This window comes from Gambusia affinis, linkage group LG13 (genome assembly GCF_019740435.1).
Source record: "Gambusia affinis linkage group LG13, SWU_Gaff_1.0, whole genome shotgun sequence".
Lineage (NCBI taxonomy): Eukaryota > Metazoa > Chordata > Actinopteri > Cyprinodontiformes > Poeciliidae > Gambusia > Gambusia affinis.
In genome coordinates, this window is record NC_057880.1 from 10,971,932 (window position 1) to 10,988,475 (window position 16,544).

Sequence of the window (16,544 nt, forward strand, 5' to 3'; positions counted from 1 at the left end):
GTGTACAAATTGCTTACCTAGAGTTTGAAGCTGCCAATAATGTCCAGCAAATGTGTCAAAAAAGATTAGACTGAAATGAAAACATTTTGTGTCTCTGCTCTCCCCCAGCTGATGTGACAGTCTACGTTCAAAGCCTTATGTCAACTGGTGTCCGACAGCATCCATTCACGCTGCTTGTTGGTCCTCCATCTGGCTATTCCTTTAAGTGCTCCATGAATAACTGGAGATGTTGATGTGCCCCAAAAAAGATGGCTTTTTTCTTCAAAGGCTTTACATTTTATTCAAAGGAACCAAAGTTTCCAGCGAGCATGCTTCTTGGATTCTGACTTGGACTTGCGCTTTGGGGTGGAGGTGAACACTTCGTTGGAATAAGGCAGAGCAGGGCACTGTCGACTGTCCATGGGGCAAAGTCTCTTCATCAAGGGCTGTAGCTTATCCTCCTGTTGCTTAAAGTCCAGCTCCACACTGCAAGACAAACATAAAGAGTAGGATGTAAATAAATAAGATAACTTAGATGTTCAAATAACCTTTACATCATTTGATCTCATTTCATCTATTTTGTACCCGTCAATTATGTACACCTTCTATTGCCAAACTAAAGAAATATCATTATCACTGTCCAGTACAAAGCACATTTTCACATAGCCAATAAGAGAAGCCCTTGAAACTAAAGAATCATGTTAGGAGTCACATTGGGGATTTCCAACCTAAGAACCTTGGACTTGTCAACTGATTTGTGTCAGCTCCAATTAACTGCAGTAAAAGGGAACAATGAAGGCAAGGGAATAACCCCAAATTCTTTGATCCTATTTAAAGTAACAAATGGCTAAAGCTTGGAAAGTTTTGAGAAATTCATCAGGACGATAATCTGGTTTTGAAATAGTTCAAGCAGGTTAATGTCAGGCTTTTGGAAACCAGTAAGCTTAACTATGCAAAACATTTGCGAACTTTGCGTAAAAGTTTTTCTGCAATGGTCAATGTATATTCTATAACTGATTGTAAATCAGGTTGTGTGTGTATAATATGTAGCTTATTTTGCTAGAATTTTATTCTGTATAGATTACAGAAAATCCAGCATAAATCAAAAATGTATGTGATTCATTAAAGATATAACTTGCATCATTACAGCTTGAAAGAACTACCGTTCAGGTACTTGACAAAAAGTCCAAAATTATGGTGGATATTACACTCATCTCCATAATGAGTATAAGTAAACCACTGCACATGGGATAAGTAACACTAATGTTTTTGGTCTTAGTAATTAGTGATTTTAATTTGATCAATTTACTGCTGTTTGAATAGAGGCAACTAGTTCAAATGAACTGACAGGCCCCAGCAGAACATACCGGCTGCAGCTCAACATTTCAGAGGCTCCTTTGAAGTAAGAAAGTTTCTCTGCATTCTCCAACACTGCAGTCAAATGGGCTTTTCCTGAGATTATATTAGCATATCAATTTACTGCTGTTTGAATAGAGGCAACTAGTTCAAATGAACTGACAGGCCCCAGCAGAACATACCGGCTGCAGCTCAACATTTCAGAGGCTCCTTTGAAGTAAGAAAGTTTCTCTGCATTCTCCAACACTGCAGTCAAATGGGCTTTTCCTGCATAGATTATATTAGCATAATAATAATTTAAAAAAGCCCGGATTTTGGTTGCTCCTGACATCAGACCTCAACAGCCACGAGTGTAATCCCAGTCTGATCATCGTCTGATTTTGTTGCGGCGTCGTAGCTGAACTATCTCTCTGATTAAATCTCCCAGGGCGGGGAGAACTGTGGGACTTAATCTCATCCAAATGAAACTATTGAGAGCCTGAGCAGTCCCTAATTAACTGGTTGTATTCAAGCAAGGGGAAAATACATCATTGTACACCATTTCCTCTCTCTTTATAGCTATTGATTTCTTGTATATTGCTGGTTTGCCTTATCTTGCTATGTCCAATTTATGTGTTACAGAGGAGATAATAAAGAATTAGCTATCTGCTTGCTATGTGCACTGGAAAAGTGATGACAATAAATAAAGTCTACCCAACAATCAAATTTGTGCTTTGGATATTTTAATTGATTGCTGTTTGCTTAATTTTCTCCATTAGCGCTAAATATTTTACACAACAGATTGAAGTGACTTCAAGGACTTACAGACCTCACCCCTGACATTCTGAGGAATAAGTGGAGATGAACAAACGGAAATAAAGAAAAGAACGACATTTGACAACGCAAGGTCAAACATGCAGTGTTTCTTCTCATCTGCAGACAGAGAAACGGACATTAACGTGCAAAGATTGCCCTGATAGGGCAGCCACTTTTGATAGGCACAGTAATTAGTTTGCTAAAGGATATGCTTGACTCAAAATGATATAATGAAACTGGAAACTGTCCTCACCCCCTGACAATAGGTCTCGGTTAAGAGCAGAGCTCTATTAAAGCCTCCAGAGGAGCGACCTCATTGAGGGCTGGATTGGCAGGCTGAGACCTGCTTTTCACCGTGTTAGGTGAAATGTAAAAGTAAGACAAAAATCGTGTAAAGGCCAATTTAATGCTGCTTTAACCTCAACGTCACTCCTGATTTAAAGGAGCCTTTTTATGTAACTCGATTTGATCAAAATTAAACCTGTTCTCCTGTAATTTCACGTTCACTTCAAATGAAAGCCAATTTTTGTAGGTCTCCTGAGAAGTGAGTCCTCGGAAATGAGAAACTACGTTTTTGGTGATGCTTTTATCTCACTTGTTCATTGCTCATCTCTTAATAATACATGTAATATGCCCTGTTCCACCTTCTCTTGCTTTTATGGTTGCAAATGTTTCCCTCTGTCGGAAACAACCGTGCACATTCATAACAACGTTCAAATGATGTTGACTTGACAGCAAGCAGTTTAGAGTAACATCGGTGCGGTGAAATGCAGAATAAGCTCAACAATTATTGAGCAGTTAATCACTTGGCGGATCAATGGGATTTTTCTACACTGGGTGCAAACCTCTGGGAGAGAAGCCCAGAACAACACTGCATGGTTCATTTAACACCAGAGGGCAAATGATTCGGCAAACAAAAGCCTCATATCTAAGATCATCTCTGTGCACAGACAAATTGAAGCAGTTGGAGACGGGAAATCTTCCAGGGCACTCCGAAAACCATATTAATCATCTCCTTATCTATGCAATGTGAGTAGCTATTGCTGTGATCAGTGGTGAGTTGTTTGTTTGTCTGCGGTTGCTGAGCACCATTCAATAATTGCTGCTCCTGGGAGGGATTTTGCTACTGGGTGTCTTTGTAAAACATCCCGTCAACTATTTTCTATTCTCAGTGCTTTAAACCTAAAGCTGCCTTCCTTCCCATTATCCTCTCTCTTCCTTTGCAATTTTCAGCCCAAGCTCCACACTTGACAAAAAAAATAAAATAAATGGCTTCCACCGAGAGCACCAGTTTCCTGGTGGGTTATTTAAAATAAACTGCCAGGAAATTACAGTGATTTCCCTCACGGGTTGACATGTAGAAGTCATACACAGGGCATTTAATAGAAAAACCTCTATTGTATGTTACGCAGAGAAAAATAAACCTATATTTATCAATGAGAGAATAATCTAATGTGCTCTCTCAACAAACCACAATGTTTTATAACATAAGTTCTGATTGTGCTATAAAATTATACTGTGCCTGGAAGATGCATATATGACCATAGCTTTAGTCATAGGTTTATTGTCTTTCCCTTTCTTTTTTTACTGATCTGCTTTGAGGTTTCTATCTGACCTCAGGCTCTGTTTCACCAATTATTTTAATGGATATGGACTACATTTGATCACCTTTATTTCAAAATTTAAACAAAGCACAAATTAAAAATGGTGGAAGCTATCTCCATGTTTATGTAAACTATGATGCAACACAGATAATTAGGTGCAACATATACCTTATTTTTGACCTATTGGAACGATTTTTTTTTAAAAATCACACATTCCTTATATGTAAAATCCATCTAGCGCCTGAAAACTAGAATGGTGAGTTTCCAAATTAATATTTTTCATTTCTGCATATTTACATCACAAGAAAGTAGTAATTACATTTGCAATGGACTTTTTCCTCCACTTTACTAAACACCATCATAATAGTTATTCCAGTAATATTTCTCCTATACCCTCATCCTATCCATCCTTATCTCACCTGCCAAATGCTTGCCCTATTTGTTGTGATGATAAATGAGACACTACTCAATAACAAAGGTAGGAGGAGGCTGTCAGGGGAGAGCTGGAGTTTGGAGGACCCACAGATTGACTACTTTAGCTCTGCAGCTGCCAGATTCCTGACTTTATTGGACATTTTACATGCACAACTTCTTTAAAATTCAACATCATCCTCTAAATTGTCACAATAACAACATAGAAACTTCGTCGAACTCTGATTATATAGAGGACTAGTTTTCTGTAAGGTGCTGTAGTTTCTCTCTTTTGTTTAACTAATAGGATGCTGGTAAGATTAAATGTGTCAGTGCAGCAAATGTTTAGTTTTACTGGGAACAGACTGCATGGTAGCAAAAACTTTGCGCTTGGTTTACTCTCTCTAAATGGAAGTCATTTATATAACAAAACTACAGATGCTCTCCACAGAGGACTAATAAAGTATGAGATAATCATTTTGTCTGTTCCATGTACCATTAAATAATTGTTTATTACAGTCTAACGGAATGACTTTTACAGTCACTGAACAAAATGGAGCATTTTGCAACCAGGGTGGTAATCCATCACAGTTCTGTCTCTGCCAAAATGACTGTCACAAGTAGCAAAATTCTGCAGATAGTGCTGTACAACCCAGCTGCAAAGACTTCATGCTGGTGTTCCAAGTGTGTATGCATGTATATATGTGGTGGACAGATACATCTCTATTGTGTCTCTTTTGTCTTCTTCTTCTTTTGGCTGCAGTTTTACTCTGCTTTGCTCCGTTATTAAAGCCGTGTGATCCCATCACCAGTGGCCCTCTTATTAAAGTTTGCTTTACTGACTCAGTTAAACTGCTGGCAGTGCAGCAACCTTGGACAAACTACTCTGTGACACTAATAAGGAGGACGGGCTACTAATAAGGTGGGCGATATTAAGACCAGTCCAAAACAGAGAGTTAATGACAATTTCTCCTTTAAGTTAGTGTGTTGGTATGACAAATCTCCATTATATGGCATCCACATTCCTTTGTTAATCCCATTTGCTGTTTCCGTATCTGTAAAAAAAGGTTCACCATGTCTTATAAAAAGGAAACAAAATACTATGACACAAATAATACATCTCACTGGCAAGATATTTTCCTAATTGTATTGCTTTTGCCAGATTATTTAAAGCTTAGTTCCTGAAAGCTTCAATAATTGCTAAACTCTCAAAAAACCCCACAAATCAATAGAGGCCTGTTTGGTCAATAAGAACTGAAATTTCAGACACAAGCTGCTTCTGTGTCAGTGTGCATCTTGATTAAGTCTTACTCTGCTTTGTTACAATGAGTTATTGTGAGTAATGCTCAGTTTAACACATTATTAGCACCTGAAAGCTAGCTGAAAAAGAACTCACATATTGCTATCTTACGCTGTTTAAAGACAGATTATTTACCTTTCCTTTCTAGCTTTCTACTAGGATTTATAAAGTTCATTAAACTGAGGAGGGAGAACCTCCAAACAAGCATGGACCACTTTGAACTTGATTTATTTTGGTGCTACTTAACTTTGCTTGGTAAAAACTCATATTTAGGAAAATTGCAGTAAATAAAATAAAAACCACTGTTTTTTTTGTTTTTTTTGTTCACCTGTTCATTAACCTGCTCACACACAAAGTTAAACAGCAACTCACATTGCACCAACAATGTATTTAGACACATGGACATGGTGACATAAAGCTCTTTCATTTAGCACTGAAATAAGATTTCCATTAACTGGGAACCTTATTTCCAGTGATTGGAAATTTTGTATTCTGCTCTTAAGAGAACAGAAACAAAACATCTCAAATTGAAATAGTAAATCATGTGCAGAGGACAATGAGTGACATCAAAAACATCCACTCAAAATTATATGAATATATAACCAAGGTGACTAACAAAGCACAAAGACACTTAGATCCTGACACAGAGGACTGTTTTCATCATCTTTTTCAGTCTGTGGTGTGGAGAATTAAAGTAGTTATGAAGGCAATTGAGGGCATAATCCAGTATAAATAAGGATACACAGAGTAAAGAGACAGATGCATATAAATTCTGCATGCAACCAGGAAGAATGGCTTTCTAATTTTATTTTATTTTATTTTTTTTAGTTCAAACTTTTATCTATTTTTTCCCAACCCTTTGTTTTACCAAAGTCCTAGAGGTCTGCTGCTGACTTTGAGTCAAAAACAGCAAAAATGCAATCAGGCAACATAAAGAAATACCATGACAGACCTTTCTGGTATAACAATCGATTCTGATATCATTTACTGCTTGAGAGGGGAGCCAGCTACGAGGACTGCCGTCTCAATTTCCTCTCCCATTTTCTAGCTCATTGAAGAGCTCGTGGTTCAGTGTTAGGCTTTGGTTTGGCAGAAAGAGGTAGAGGGTGTTTGGGACAACTCACATTGCTGCCTTTGGCCTTGTTGACTCCGACTTCAAGAGTTGGGTGAACATCTGGATGGCTGACCGCCTTATGCTAAAAGGTGAACTGCTTACTGTTGGCTCTTAATTCAGGAAAGTCCATCTGTTTAAAAGCTTTTACTTCAACATGTACAATGTCCTAATGACTAGATAAGCAGATCCACAACTTAATGCTTAATGCTTTGCTTTGGTCAGACAAAAGGCAAGTACTCTGATATTAATCTTGTGACATTAGTGATGGAAACAAAATCAGACTTAGATGTAACATGCTGTTCCAATCTGATATTTATTGTATTTCAGGGTCAGCCATCCTGTCTCTCTGGGGAAAGAGGAGGGCTGCTTTTAGATCCTCTGTCGGTGCCTGTTGAACGTCATTCTCTTATGATGACTCAGGCTCATTTTTTAGAGCCTCGAGTCTTTTTCAAATTTTTATTGACTATAGTACAGCATCTCTGTTTAGTACTGACACGGAGGTGTGGCTGTCACTCCGCAGATCCACGTCTCTGCCACATTTTTAAGAGCTATTGACAGAGAACAACGTTTTGAGTCTTCTTCTGCTGCCAACTTCACATTAAAGCTCCTGAACAACAGCATAGCACGAAAAGGTCTTTAGTCAGGCATCTTTATTAAATCATCATTCCTTATCTGTTCTGATTCATATTGAGAAGATTTTCATTTAGACCTACCTCAGATCAGGGTCTCAAGTGTGAAAAGTACAAGGATGTTGTACTTTTACATTTAATGTTTTTTTTTTCTGCTCTTAAGGACTTTTTGTGTGCAACGTTCCAACAGGCAAACAATCTGAGCCAAGTACACTTCCATTACTTTAATTTTAGCCTAAGCAGAGTGTAAAAGTATGGCAATAGAGAACAATTGTTTAGATTAATTGTGAGCACTGTGTCAGAGCTACACAAACCACTTTAACAAATTGAATGACCAACAAATATTTGTCGGTGCTCTCTCAACGAACCAAAATGTTTTAGAACAACCTAAGTTCTGATTGGGCTATAAAATTATACTTTGTATATGTTACAAATATTTGTAACATCCTCCAACTAGCAGGATGAGAGGATACCCAACACTAGGTCCACAGAGTGAGATGAAATTAAGTAATGTTTTTAAGAAAATAAACATTTTTGTTTTCACAAATAGAACAATAGTGTCCCAAATCAAAACTTAAAAAAACAAAAAAAAAACAGTTGGTATATAACATTCCAGTTTCATGTTACCAATGCCAAAAGGCAGCCATACAAAGGACTTAAAGTGGAGAATTCCTCAATGACTATGAAGCCAAATACTTTGGCCAGCCTGTCAACATCCACAAAGCTGCAATGTGCAGCTATTTGCATGTATTTGCAAATTACAAATTAAATTACAATTTGACAGACTATTTTCCTTTTATGCAATTGGAAATAATTCCAGGCTTTAAAGACTTAAACATCCTTTTATAAATAAAGTCATTTTTACTTATTTTTCAAGTTTTACATGAGCAAGACAAGCACACTCATACAAACCTGCATCAATGAACACATGAGGTTTTGAAGGAAGGACCCTAATGCAGACAGCAGACAAAAACAAACAGCTTCACTTAAAAAAAGGAATCCGAAACCTTACAAAAACAAAGGTCCAATTGGAATAAAAGTAATAAATAAATAAAAAATACATCGCAGGAGAAGAACAAGAAAACATTGCGTGAATAATAGAATGATATGACCAACAGCGATATTTGCTGGAGAGTTAATTACTAAACAAGGAGCAGGTGGTTGATTAGAAACAGCATGCAGCTGTGAGGGAAGGCGAGTAACTGATGAAGAACTGAGGAAATGGGAGAACCGTCTGATGAAACACATGGAACAGAATACAAATACACAAGAACTAAAATAACGCAGAGTAAAAAAAAAAAAAAAAAGTCTCAAAGATCATGACCATAGCACCATATTCTGTGGAATGAAATCATTCTTTTTTGTCTTTGAAATATACCGCGATTGCAAAAGGTCAATCTTCTCCCATTGAGACAACATGGATTTTTTTGCTTAAATTATTGGATTCACCATTCAGTAAGGTTTTCCTTACATAACATCAACATCCTCAACATCAGTTTTGAACTAAATGTTTTCTATAGTGTACGTTTTTTCAATGCTTTCCATAAAGCTACTTATTCATTTTGGCAGTGCACTTAAAATAATGTATCTGAATGTTTTTTGCCTGTCTGGGCATTTTACATTGATTTAGATGGACTGCTTGATAGTTAATGTTTTTCCCCATCCTGAAGTGAGGATTGGCTTTTGTAACGAGTAACAGGACCTTCAATTCGGAAACACTATTTTTAAAAAATGTCAAATTCTCAGTTTTTTTAGTAATCAGCCAGTCAGACGTTTTTAATTTTAATTTAAATTATTATTTTTTATTATTATTTTACAAGATTATTTTGAGATCGTTCTTATATCTACTATTATATTTAATTTTGATTAATTTCTATGTATTTAGCGATTTTTCAGAAGTAGTAGCCTGTGAGAAATCAGTGATTTGTCATTCCCTTCAAGCTTTAATGAAACATAACTTTTGCTTTCAAGTTGCACAAGGATCTTTCGCAACAATCTGGGTTAGTTTGACACAACAGATTTTTGACATAATCATGGTAAAAGCTTGAATGTGTGGTTTGAGGTTTTGAGCAAATTTTAAATGTGTTCTTCCTCTTACAGAACTAAACTCTAAATTGTCCTTTCTTCTTTGGGCTTGAGCGCCAATTTTCTGTTTACAGTTTAGATAGAACCGATTACTTCAAGGCTTCTATAATTTTCCCTCCTGTCTCGCAAGATTACTCTGAGCTTATGTTGCTTAAAAACTCACACTGTTAGATTAAACTTTTTTGTGCAAAATAAAACATTATTTTAAAACGACAAAGACATAACAGATAAGCAAATAATGAAGTTCAATTCAAATCTACCTGTAAATATTTAAACAGCTTCATGGCATCTGATGATTTACACCGTGGTCACAAAACTTCCTACTTTATATAACTTCCCATTTCACTGTAAATTTACGTTTCGGTCACATTGAGGTCATACAGTCCTCAGAAACCAACGCCGGAGTCATTATTTATCCCTGCAGTAAAACCAGAGACAGGAGTAGTGCTGAACATTAAGTTCTAATATTTCCCATAATTTTACTGTAGAAATTTGAATAACATGTGCTCATACATATAAATATTTCTACTTTAAATATGTTCAACTGTTTACTATTTGTCCTGCTACTTATTCGACCAGAACATTTTACCATTTTATACCTTTCCCTCTTTGTGGTAAACTACATCTATTTCTGTCACATCATTCAGTCAGAGTCTATTCAGCCTATTTCTCAAAAATGTGAGAATGTACAAAACCTCCATCAAATTATTAATAACTTGTTCATTTACAATATTGTCTAATCTGCTTGATAAAATGCATCCGTCCATTCCCAATGTTGATTGTCTGTAGCTACAAGCTTCTTCATAAGAGTTTATGCGATACGCACACAAAACGTAGTGCATAATACAAAAATAAGGAAACAATTACTGACCTTTTGTTTTACATTGAGTAAAAAAAAAATCTCTATTGTTTTTCTTTCTTTTTTTAGAAATAAGCAGAAGACTGTGGCATGGAGTTGTCAGTGTGTGTGATCATGTTTACGCCTGTTTTTCCGACACAACAGCCTTAGAAGATCAGGCCCTAAATGTTGCTGGAATGCATTCATGCTGCAGAATTAGGCCATTCAGTCAAAGATGATGGGAGGCTGGATGGAACACAATACAGGGCGAACCTTGACAAAAATCAGTTCCAGGCTTTTCAAGACCAGGTCAGGATTTCACCTCTTGGCAGGACAATGACCCCAAACATACAGCCAGAGCTAAAATTGAATAAATTTGATCATGGACTTGACATGATCATGACTTTAAGTTCTGACAGAAATCCTGTTGAAAAGTTGTGGCAAGATCCATTGCGTTACAAAGTATTATGTCAGGTGGCCTGAATACAGGCAATGCCACAGTTCATATTTCTATATTTGTAAAAAAAAAAAATAAACAAGTAAAAATGGAAAAAAAAACAAAAAAAACAAAAACACATTTAACATCATACCACTTAGGTCACTTTATAAGGGTTTATTGGAAATTCCATGTATGCCAAAAGGTAAAAATTATCCAAGGGTATGAATACTTCCAATAGCCATTGTACATTAAAAATAGTGGAACCATTTTGCCCAAAAAACAATCCCTGAAACATTAAAGTAGATTTTGGAGTGCTTTTGTTGAAGTTAGTCCATTATGCAAGGACAACAGCTTAGCCGTTTGAGAATGGGAGAACCTTAATGTAGCACACTGTCGACGGTTCAGAATTAATGCAGCGTTAATGTACCTGTAAATGATGCAGGCGCTGTTTCGACACGTGTCACAGTTGGCTGTGTCTTGTCCCGTTCTGTATGAGAGCCTGCAAAAAGAAAGAGAAACGTTTCTGTGAATTAGAGTTGCATTTGCATATGTCAACAGCTGTGGGCGTGAGCAATCAGATTTGTTCTAGTTACAGCTGAACTAAAAACGGTGCAGTGTTGATCTTGTTGATCTCTTACATTTGGCTAATTGATGAGCAGATTTGCTAATTTTATCTGGTTGAGATATCTTGCTTTGCAATGGCAGTGCATTATAATTTCTGCAGCACAACTTGCATAATAGAAATCTTCACAATCTGTGCCACTCCACACTTTTCTCTCATCTAGCAGTGAAATAATTGTGCTAAAAGCCCTCTACAAATCACCAACGGTAATTCAGGTGTTCTCCCCCGAAGAAAGAATCTCCTATGCACTACATGACTGTAATTGCTTTAACAGTCTCCATCTTTCAAACTCAGATTATTCATAACCTTGAATATAAATTTCCTTAACCAAGTGCACTCATTGTTACTGACACAGCATGCGCTTTAATGCAGCAGTCTTTGGTAACATAGGAAACATCAGAGAATGGTCGTGTTCAGGTCCTACATGTAACTGCGTGCTGTCACGGCGGCCCTTCACCCTGATGGATGACATGTGGAGGAGGTCGACCCCGCCTGCTTACGATGGCATGGGAGGTGACCTCATCGAAGAGGGGAACAGATCTGCTTCTGCGCGGATCGAAAATGCTGATGAGCGCTGAAGGGCGACAGGTTTATTCGCCCTGCCCTGTTCTCAAATTAAGGGTTCTCCAACAGCTGTGAGCAAGGACAGGAACTGAGCACAAAGACAAGGACTGCTCCAGAGATGTGCAGCCTGGCTTTATCTTTAGGTTCATGTCATTTAAACAGCTTCTCGCTGTTATTCACCACAAATAATAGTCACTGCATGTATTTAACACAGCCATTCACAATAGAAGGTCCATGACCAAATCTACTGTCAATGAACTGAAACACAGCGTGACGTGCTGCTGAGGTGTTTGTTCGTATCAGTTGTCCTGGGACATGGTTTGCCCTCAAGATTTAAGCTTCACTGTGCACACCCCCTGCCTGCATACCTGCTGCTCCGCCTGCCTGAGCACTGCATAATGTGAGAACAAAGGTCACCATCTTGAGTGGCCCTTCATGTTTCATTTATAGTGCAATGCAGTGTACATAAAATTTCTGCAGTAGAATTGTACAAATCTTTCCCTTATCATCCTTGAAAACAGTCACCAAATAATTAGTTTCAGCATGAATGTTTGCATCATCTTTGATAGTAATATTTCAAGGAAAATAGGTCCTACAGAAACCTCATTTAGTTTTCCCCGTGACATGTTTTGCTTCTCAAATTAAACCTTGAGTGTAATTTACATTCTTTTGCCAAAAATAAATAAATAAAAAATTCTAAGGAAAGTCCTAAAAGAAGTGAAACATGAAACAAATAAATGGGTTGTTTGTGCTTCCTATTCTTTGGATCTTGCAAAAAAAAACCTCCACCCGGAAAGTCTGACTTCACTAAATTTAAGGAGATGTGAAACACATGGTGAGCACCCGTCTCTTAATCAGTTTATTGCTTTCATAAAATTTTGGTTTTATAACAAATGGAGGGGGAAACAAAACAAATACTGATTCATTGACATGTGATGGACCAGTGGTAAATATTAAAAACAAGAAATTTCACCATCACATGGTGCAATGAGAACAGTCAGCTGCTGTTTGCTGATAATTCGACGTGCCACTTGGTGTTGCCAGAGAAATCAGTGGCAAAGTTAATAGTTAACTTTGCTATTAAATTCACAAGGCTAAGCAATATCAGGTATGTAGTCCATACTATGGTGAAGATAAAAGCTAGAAGTTATAATTTTAGTCATTTACAAATTAATCAAACCACTCCGTGACTGATCCAAAAGGCTGAACCTCCTCGGTATGCAGCCAAATTCTCCAAAGTCCTGCTAATGACCGGATTATTTGACTCAGGTGTGTTGAAGCAGACACACACCTAAATTACAGGACACCAGAACTCAGTGCCTGGACTTGAAGAAGTTCTACATTATCTGGCATATAGCAAGCATTTACCAGCATTTCGATTAATAGTAGCTTTATATTTCAAATCTTTAAAAAATATTTAGCAAAAAGTCAAAATTACTGAAGAAAGACTGTTTTTTTATTTTATTTTCACATCTGGTTCCCAACAGAAAAACACTGACTAATTATATGTTGTCTTCTCGTAAATTGCTCAGAGCAATTGTTATGATTTTAGTCATAATTAAGCAACAGAAGCCTGCAACCGCACCCAACATTTAACCATTTGTTAAATTTGCTCCTAATTTGTCCCCAATCATTTTGAAACAAAATCGGGACTAAAAGAAAGGGACATATTAAAAACAAGATTGAACACCAATTACTAAACTCTTCTGTAAATTGCAGACGCTTTTTGAAAATTCTGGTCAAGCACGGCAATGACTGCAGTAGGCAATGACAAACGGGAAGGTTTCTATAAAGAAATGTTAAAATATTTATTGCATCCTAAAATGAGAATACATAATAGAATAGATGGTAAGACATGTTGGTAAAAATAATGGCAAAAAAAAATATTTTCCTTTTTAAACATTTGCTTAGAATCACTATCTGGATCTTGTTCCTGGTCACAAATGAAAACATAGTGTTTTATGTGCAGATTGTCTTCAGTTCAAAGCAGGCAAGATTAAAATATTCTGTATAGCCCAGTTTTTACAAGAGCTATCGTCCATTCTGGTGTGAACCAAGGAAGCTCAGCTGAAGTTGTATTCCATCTGGAATTTCGTACACAGCAGCTGCTTGGCTACAGATGACCTTTCCCTTTGACTGGTTCATCGATATAAGTCTTATTGCAGTAAAACTGTGAGGACTTTTACTTCCTGTAGTCTAGAATCTAAAGATATTACTCATTAACTAAGAACATTTGTTCCCACTGGGTTCATGCAACATGCCACACAGGGAATTTAAGATTCAGAGTTTTTAGGGAGCAGCTGTGATAAGGATTGAGTCAGTGGCTTTAAAAGTTCAACCTGTCTTGTTATTCTCTTCCATTTCCTTTTTTACGACCCACCAATTCAGAATAACAGTTTAGGATTAAATGTAACTATGTATTGCCCTGTAAGTATAACACAAGACATATATTTTTAAGTGAACCTACTCGCAGAAGTTTTTTAAAAATAGCTATATTTAAATTATTAGAAAAAAATGCTGCTCTTAAGTTATGCTACATTGGTGCAATGATCCTTGACACACTATTAGCAACTGTTTGCAAAACAGCTAATCCAGGAGACATTTCTTTTACTTGGTTCTGATTAGCTATACTGTCAAACTTAAGGGAGGAAATAAGGAAAACTGTTTACGTTAGCTTCTGTATGTTAAGACAATTTCCACTGTGCGGATTGATGCATATTCAGGCGTTTGAACTATTGGAATAAGAAGTTTTAGGTGTTTTTGGTAGGGTTTTAATTGTTTGTGGATTTTAGCTATTCATGTGTGGCTGTGGTCCTTAAGTTCACCAAACGCCATCTGTTCCAGTCTTTCATTGTATGTATCAACCAGCTTTCAGCCGGCCATTTTACCACATAAATATGTTTTGAGTTAAACCATACCAACACATAGCTCTGTCTATGTGTTTTGGATCATTGTCCTATTGTAATTCTTTTGCAGGCTTTAACAGGTGTTGCTCCAATATTGCCCTTCATAGATTTTATCTAAGTATATTACATCAGAAGAGCCTGAACACATGACCACAGTTTTCAGATTTGTACGTTTTGATCCAGTTATGAACAACTGTGTTCTTCTTGCACAAACAATTGCAATAAAATACATTAGATTTTAGATTGCATGCTTGACAATTGCTAAAAAAACAAAAAAAGAAATCAACAATCAACTTCTGGCACTGCAGTCAAGGCCCTCCAAGAGTTGTTTTTACATAAACCTAATAAAGTCACATCACCAGCCTCTGAACGATAATGTTCAAAACTAAATTTTCTCTAAAAATAGGTTAATTTTGTTCTCTCGTGATAAATTTCTTTGGTCTATAGGATGTTTTGACACTGCAGTAAGACAGCCAGTGTAGAAAATATGATGCCAACTTCAGAAATATGTTTTAGAGTGCAGCAAAGATTTAGAAAAGCCTATCGGACTGTACAGCCATGTCAAAGCAGTAAATACAGTTTGTGAATGTACCAGAGAAGGTAATCTAACAACGCTGGCTCACAATGCCCAAACACTGCACACTGCAGATGCTTCAAGCAGGCAGAATTTTGTAGAGATGAAAGGCAGTGCTCTGAGGTCACACTAATTGGGCCTTCAAAACAAAGTCTTACAGTGGCACCAGGGTGCCTTCTTCTGTAGTGGGAATGAGTAACACTTAAATAAAATTTTTTGCCCTGCATTCGTTTTTGGATTTTATAGATGTCGTTTTTGTGTTGCTTTAAGAGCCTGGCCTTGAGCAAAGTTCTAGAACTTTAGTTAGCCAATACAGATTTCACTCTTGACATGTAGTACACATTGTATTTTGAATAAGATTAGAGAGAAGGATTACAGTCAACTGACAAAAGTATTGTTATTGTTTACAATATCAAAATCAAAGTCAGCTTTATTGGTCAACTTTGTGTATACAAAGAATTTCACTTAGGTTCAACTTTGCTCCCAATCTGCAAACAATTTAAATACAAATATGTCCACTTTATGTGGAATTTCACAAATCACATATTTTCATGATATGATTGTAAAATCTGAGTCGTAGCTTTAACTCAAGTTAAAGGCACACAAGCAATTGTGTCCACTGTTTGATTGTTTTTTTTTTGTCCATTTGTCCAAATAGACCTGCACAATTTCTGTACAGATCGTAAACATGTTCTTTTCTTATTTGTTTTGAAAAGTTCTAGGAGACACTTCTGTGTGCAGTGGCAGACACACAATTTTCTTCAAATATTGTCATTTCAAATTCATTATCCTGATTAATCGTTGTTTCTGGTAAACATTTTCTTTCTATATGGCAAAAAAGTTCAGGCCAAGTGTAGTAGTGCATGATCAGTAGGCTCCTGCAGTACTTGATGGCATGCAGAGGAGGTCATGCAATGATTTGAATCAGTTGTTGTGAAACAAAGATATATGTAAAATATGTAGGGCACGAGTCCCTGAGGACTGGAGTTGAGGAACACTGGTCTAAAGCAATGATTAGAAGATAGCAAAGTGAAGCCGAGCTCTTGTCAAGAAGCCCCTAAAAAGCTAAATAATTGAAAACCAAGATGGGTTAAAATGGCCACACGTTGCCAAAAAACAAAAAAACCCTCATTGTCTGGCCTGCAGATGAATGTTTATACGTTGAAGAATAGATTACTTTTTTTTCCCTTACAAATACCAAACAGATCATTTAATTAATTTTGGCGATAGCATTCTGCATTGGGGATGTATTCCCCATACATTGTATTTGTTGTATACTAGCACTCATGAATCAATTTAACTACATCTAAATACTTGAATAGGTCATG

At 36.8% G+C, this 16,544-nt stretch overlaps 1 protein-coding gene across 1 annotated transcript in view; it reads right to left on the reverse strand.

The window, feature by feature from the left end:
* The window catches only part of insyn2ab (inhibitory synaptic factor 2Ab), a 31,181-nt gene that overhangs the window by 1,646 nt on the left and 12,991 nt on the right, over positions 1-16,544 (reverse strand). The window contains exons 3-4 of the mRNA XM_044136774.1: positions 10,978-11,049; positions 18-465 (exon numbers count right to left, since the gene is read on the reverse strand). Of these exons, the coding sequence (XP_043992709.1) occupies positions 282-465; positions 10,978-11,049 (256 nt within the window). The 3' untranslated portion in view covers positions 18-281. The remainder of the gene's footprint in view (positions 1-17; positions 466-10,977; positions 11,050-16,544) is intronic.